This window comes from Colobus angolensis, unplaced genomic scaffold, assembly GCF_000951035.1.
Source record: "Colobus angolensis palliatus isolate OR3802 unplaced genomic scaffold, Cang.pa_1.0 Scaffold34, whole genome shotgun sequence".
Lineage (NCBI taxonomy): Eukaryota > Metazoa > Chordata > Mammalia > Primates > Cercopithecidae > Colobus > Colobus angolensis.
The window spans coordinates 4942167-4948613 of record NW_012116710.1 but is presented as its reverse complement, the minus strand read 5'-3'; the positions used below and the strand labels follow the sequence as shown (position 1 = coordinate 4948613).

The 6447-nt window shown below is 55.9% G+C and overlaps 1 protein-coding gene across 1 annotated transcript; it reads left to right on the top strand.

Moving 5' to 3' along the window:
- On the top strand, positions 1-4759 carry PPP1R14A (protein phosphatase 1, regulatory (inhibitor) subunit 14A; the record flags this gene model as incomplete). Its single annotated transcript, XM_011952383.1, has 4 exons — positions 1-123; positions 2997-3077; positions 3664-3696; positions 4554-4759. Coding segments are annotated over 4 exons (366 nt in total), but the record flags the coding sequence as incomplete, so codon positions are not given.
- Between the last annotated feature and the right edge of the window lie 1688 nt (positions 4760-6447).

Genomic DNA, 6447 nt, shown 5'->3' with positions numbered 1-6447 from the left:
CCCGGGGGGCTGCAGAAGCGGCACGCGCGCGTCACCGTCAAGTATGACCGGCGGGAGCTGCAGCGACGGCTGGACGTGGAGAAGTGGATCGACGGGCGCCTGGAGGAGCTGTACCGCGGCATGGTGAGCCCGGGGAGGGCTCGGGAGTGGTCGGGGACAGATGGAGCCCAGGCGCAGAGATCCTACGCCCTTGGGGTCTCGGTGCGCACTCGCTGGTGCACGGTCAGCCTGGTCTGCACAAGAGGACGAGTGCCCCAGGGCCGGGCACTCACTGGCCTGGCCGTCCATGGCCTATGGCACTGTGCTTGTGGACACACCGAGAGCAGCATACAAACACCTGGGTCTCCGGAGATGTGTCCAGACGCCTGGGGAGGGCCAGGAGTTTAGCATATGAGGAGGGAGGAGGCTAAGTTGAGCTGAAACCACCACGTCTGGAGAAAGCGTGGGGGAAGGGGGGTGTCATAAAGCCAAACATAGACATAGTGACAGGGGAGATACAGCCACACAGAGACCCACGGCAAAGGAAGCAAAAGCAGACGCAGATGTGCACAGTGAAGGAAGCTCTGGCCGCTCACGGACACAACACAGAAGGAACAGCCATGCACAAACCCACAAGGACACAAGCGGGGGCGGGGGGGTGGGGGTTGCTGGAGGGTCACCTACAGTTCAACACGTGCTACAGCCACAGCCACCCGCAGACACAGCGGTGTGGGCCATAGCCGTAGGCAGACACAGCACAACCCCACTGGAACACAAAATGACTCAAGTTACGGCCCTTCCTGTCTCCTAAAAACTATGACCACCTGCAAGCATAAGCGCTGATCCACAGCCACTCAAAGACATAAAACAACAGAAATTGGCCCAGCACAGTGGCTTACGCCTGTAATCCCAGCACTTTGTGAGGCCGGGGCGGGAGGATTGCTTGATGTCAGGAGTTCAAGACCAGCCTGGGCAACATGGGAAAAACCTGTCTCTACCAAAAATATTAAAACGTAGCCGGGCGTGGTGGCACATACACACCCGTAATCTCAGCTCCCCGGGAGGCTGAGGTGGGAGGATTGCTTGAGCCTGGGAGGCCAAGGTTGCAGTGAACCAAGATTGCACCACTGCACTCCAGCCTGGGCAACAGAGTGAGACCGTGTCTCAAAAACAAACAAAACCCAACAGAGTTTATAACTACACCCAGACATAAAACTGTAAGCTATAGGAACAGGCAGACATACAAACTGCAGAACCCACTGCTGTTCACAGGCACACAAGAGCCTAAGCCACAGCTCCATGTATTGACAGACACAGGTACTTCATCACTTGAGCTTCTGCTTGAAGTCACACTTTCAGTGACTTCTTTTTTCTTTTCCTTAGAGGTGGGGCCTTACTGGCCAAGCACGGTGGCTCACGCCTGGAATCCCAGAACTTTGGGAGGCCGAGGTGGGCAGATCACTTGAGGTCAGGAGTTAGAGACTAGCCTGGCCAACATGGTGAAACTCCATCTCTACTAAAAATGCAAAAATTAGCAGGGCATGGTGGCGGGCACCTGTAATCCAGCTACTTGGGAGGCTGAGGCAGGAGAATCTCTTGAACTTGGGAGGCTGAGGTTGCAGTGAGCCGAGATCGTGCCACTGCACTCCACCCTGGGTGACAGAAGCAGACTCTGTCTCAAAAAAAAAAAAAAAGGAAGAAAAAGAGATCGGGCCTCGCTATGTTGCCCAGGCTGGTCTTGAACTCGTGGGCTCAAGCAATTCTCTCTTGTTAGGCTCCCAAAATGTCAGGATTACAGGCGTGAGCCATTGCTCTGGGCCTTCTGTGACTTCTGTATGCTACAGTGGACACAGGACCCACGAGTCCTCCACTTCATGGTGCGACAATGGTGGAAGGCACGGCCCTTCCCCTACAGTGACATGCAGTCCCTCTGTTCTCAGACTCACACCTGGGCCCATACCAGTGAACCAATCTGGTTGCTAGTGGCAGGTGTCATCTATGAGGCCATGCTTGGGTGGTGGGCCCCACAGCTGACTGTGGACACATGCTGATGTGTCACGCACCCAAGCCAGAGCCACACACCTCACACCTGCAGGACCATAGGCCACTATACGAAGCCACTGCACGATGCCAGGTCCCTCTGCCTGCTCAACCAGCCCCGGGCCCTTGACATCAGGCAGTGGCCCTGGCAGACTCACACACCTGCGTCCTTGCTGAAGCCTCTTCACCACACATGAACCAGGACCATCCAGCCCTGAAGCCCCAGGCCTGAAGCCGACAGCCGGACTTTGGGTTGGGGAGGAAAGGATTCATAACTCTAAGGCTCTCTTGCTCCCTCAGCAGCTGCGGACAGCTGGGTCCTGTTCCCAGCAGGGGTACTGACCCAGCCTACGCTTGGGCCACTGCCTGTAGAGGCCACACTAAGCGCCCCGCTCTTAGCAGCTGAGTTGAGCTCATGACTCATCCCACCCACCCACCTTGAGGGGCCTCAGTGGTCCTCCCTCCGCTCTCATCAGGCTGCATTTTGGCCCCCCAGGGCCTGGCCCAAGCTGTCCCCTCCCTTCCTGTCCCCTGGGGGAAGGGGCCGCCCCCAGCTGGCTGCTGGCTGCCAGCCTCTCCTCCCCCACACCTAGTGCTAAGACTTTTCCTTGAAAGGGCAGAAGCCAGCCCCTCTCCTGAATCCCAGAATCTGACATTCCAGGACTCCACTAGGCCTGTTTTCCTCTGTGGGAACTGGAGCCAAGGCGAGAGACCCGTGCCAGCCCCGAGGCTCCCGGGGCCCATGGGCCCAGGCATCGGGCTGGTACAGGGCCCTGGGGCTCCATCAGCCCATCTGTCACCCCTCCCCCCCCAACACCCAGATGTCCTGCCTTGGCAGTGCTGTCCCTGACTGCCACATTAATGCTCCAGAACCCGCCAGCTGGGCCCTGGGGCCGGTGGGGCTCCTGCAGAGCCCTGGGCAAAGGCGAGGGAGGGAGGGAAGGCGATCCTGGGCACCCCGCTCTCCCTGGCCCTAGGAGGCAGACATGCCTGATGAGATCAACATTGACGAATTGTTGGAGTTAGAGAGTGAAGAGGAGAGAAGCCGGAAAATCCAGGTAGGTGGGGGGGAAGTGTCCTCCAGCTCCCCACTTTGCACCTCCCTAAAAATAATAGCAATAGTTCACGTGTTTACTGAGTGCTCACTAGATGCCGGGCACTGGTGTGATGGCTTTACATGTATCCACTCATTTAACCCTCACAAAACCCTCTGAAGCAGTCGCTGGTGTGAGCTCCATTTTCCCCATGAGGAAAATGAGGCCCAGAGAGGTTGAATCCCTTGCCCAGTGTCACACAGCTCAGAAGGAGCAGAGCTGGGCATCGAACCCAGGCAGTTTGGCAGCCATGTCCTTGCATATGGCGTATGCCTTTTTAGAGGAGAGAAGTGCTGTGCGACCCTCTCGCCCTCTCTGGATCCAGTGACTCACCCCTGCCCTGAGTCACTCCACATGCCCCTTGGGCTCTGTTCCTCTCTTGAAGCTTGGTAGGCAGTCCACCCTGGAGTCTGACTTCCATTTGTCTTGCTGCTGGGGCTTTTTGGGAAAGGGAAGGGGCTGGAGGGGAGTAGCTGTTCGTCATTTACTGTTTTGTTTTGTTTTGTTTTTTGTTTTTTGTTTGCTTTTTTTTTTTGGTTGGGGGTTTTAGGGACTCCTGAAGTCGTGTGGGAAACCTGTCCAGGTGAGTTTTCTCTCCTTCATTACGGGCCCTGTTCTGGCCCCAAGTTCTCTGATGGGGGAGTAGGAAGAAGCTGACCGTGCCTGGGACAGGCAGAAGGGTCTCTGGGGAACCCCCTCCCCCGCCCTCTGCAGCTCTTTCTGGTCTGCAGGGGTGTCTTTTGTCCTCCTCCTTGTCTCTCTCCCCCTCTCCCCTACCTGCCGTGGGGGCTCCATTCTGTCCTCCCCCATGTGTCTTGTTTCTGTCTCTCCTGTGCCTGTCCTTAGGCCGCCAACCTTCAGGCTCAGTCTCCCTCTGTCCTTCTCCCCTGTCACTGCCTCTGCCACCCCGGGCTCCCTTCCCCACCTCTGGGGGCCCTCCATCTTCCCAGGCCCTGAAGCTGAGCGGCCCAACCCCTCCCACTTCCTTCCCTGCTTTAAAAGGGAGAACTATTCATGTTTCTCCAGCTAGCTCTGAGGGACAAACGTCACTGCGTTTCTGTCCGCCCTGGATCTATCTCTGGGGACCTGTCTCCACGTGTCTGTGTTTCTTTCTCTGTTCCTATGTCTCTGTCTGTCTCTATCTCTACACGTGTCTCTCTTTCTGTGTCTGTTTCTCCCCCTCCCCCACTCCCTGTCTGTCTCCTTGGATCTCTCTCTCTCTTCCTAGCTCTTTCTCTCCATTCCTCCCATTGCTCTTTCCCCATCTCTGTCTTTCTCCCAGCTCACTTTTCTCTCTATGTCTATAGCCTCCGCCCCTAACTCCCCCAATCCCACAATCAGAGAACAGGAGGAGGCGCCCAGGTCAGGGACTGGGCTGGACAGGGGCAAGGGGTGCCCCCACGATGTTCCCACGTTCTCAGCTCTCCCGCCCTGTCTCAGGACTTCATCCAGGAGCTGCTGGCAAAGCTTCAAGGCCTCCACAGGCAGCCCGGCCTCCGCCAGCCCAGCCCCTCCCACGATGGCAGCCTCAGCCCCCTCCAGGACCGAGCCCGGACTGCTCACCCCTGACCCTCTCGCACTCTCCCTGCCCTGCTGACACCGCCCGGCTTGTGTATAAGTTGTATTTAATGGCTCTGTAACAATAACACTGTGTGGCTGTTTTTCCTCCCCCCGCCCGGTTACCATGGGTTTCCCCGAGCTCCCCCGACAAACCTCCCTCTCTCCTCCTGTGGCCTCTGCTCCTGTCCCTGTCCCAGCACCGCAGTTGGGCCTGCCAGATGGAGAATCACTCCTCCTGGGCCAGAGAGCATGAGAACGGGCCCTGCTGAACCCGCGCCCTTGGGACTCTTATCCTAGACCTCGCCTTCCCTTGAACTCCCCACCCCACCCCCATCCCCAGCTCCAGCCAGCAGGGCCCCTATATGCGTGCTCCTGTAGGAATCTGGGTCAAGGGGCATGCTCATGACCAAAGATGACCGATATTGACTCAGTACAGGTGATCACACAACAAACAAATCATTCAGCCACTCCATGAAATCTGTGCTGTGCTTATAATGGCCCTTGGTACTGAGGCTGCAAAGATGAGAGGAAGATGGTCTCTGGCATCAAGGTGCTTACACACGATGGGGGGAGAAGGGCCTGAGTGTGAGGATCAGAGCAAGGTGTGCTGAATGGCTCAAGATACCTGGGAGCCTGGCAGGGGGGAGGGAGCTATTCACTCTGGGGGTGGTGAGGAAATCTGGGAGGTCCTCCTGAAGGAAGTGACATTAAGGTAGGCTTTGAAGGATGCATAGGGGTTCTGTGAAATGGATACCCCTCTCCGAGGATTCTGAACTTATGGGTGGAGGGATTGATATTGGGGCAGAGCCAGGGAAAATACCAAATATTGCCAGGGCCATCCACCAGTCAGGAAGGACAATGGCCCCCAGAGCTGGGTCAGGGAAACCCCCTATTGAACCGGGGTTAATCCTTTCATGCTGGGGCATGGAGAGGCCTGGAGGGTCCCAAGGGAGCAGCTGGGCCATTAGCGGGTAGTGGCTTTCTTTCTTTTTATTTTTTTTAGACAGAGTCTCTCTCTGTTGCCAAGCTGAAGTGCAGTGGCGCAGTCTTGGCTCACTGCAACCTCCGCCTCCCGGCTTCAAGTGATTCTCCTGCTCAGCCTTTCAAGTAGCTGGGATTACAGGCACGTGCCACCACACCCAGCTAATTTTTTTTTTGTATTTTTAGTAGAGACAGGGTTTCACCATGTTGGCCAGGCTGGTCTTGAACTCCTGACCTCAGGTAATCCGACCGCCTCAGCCTCCCAAAGTGCTGGGATTACAGGCGTGAGCCACCATGCCCGGTGCAGAAGTGGGTAGTAGCTTTCTAAAAAATTTTTATTTTATGTTTTTTAATTTTATTATTTAAAAAAATATATTTTGTTTTTTGAGATAGGGTCTCATTCAGGCTAGAGTCCAGTGGTACAGTCTTGGCTCACTGCAGCCTTGACCTCCCCAGGCTCAGGTGATCCTCTCAGCTCAGCCTCCCAAGTAGCTGGGACTACAGGCATGCACCACCATGCCCAGCATTTTTTTTTTTTCTGAAACGGGATCTTGCTATGTTGCCCAGGCTGGTCTTGAACTCTTGGGCTCAAATTATCAGCCTGTCTTGGCCTCCCAAAGTGCTACGATTACAGAGGTGAGCCACTGTGCCTGACCTAATTTTACTTTAGAGACAGAGCCTCACTCTGTCACCCAGGCTGGAGTGCAGTGACACAATCATAGCTCATTGCAGCCTTGACCTCCTGGGCTCAATAAATCCTCCCAACTTGGCATCTCAAAGTGCTGGGATTACA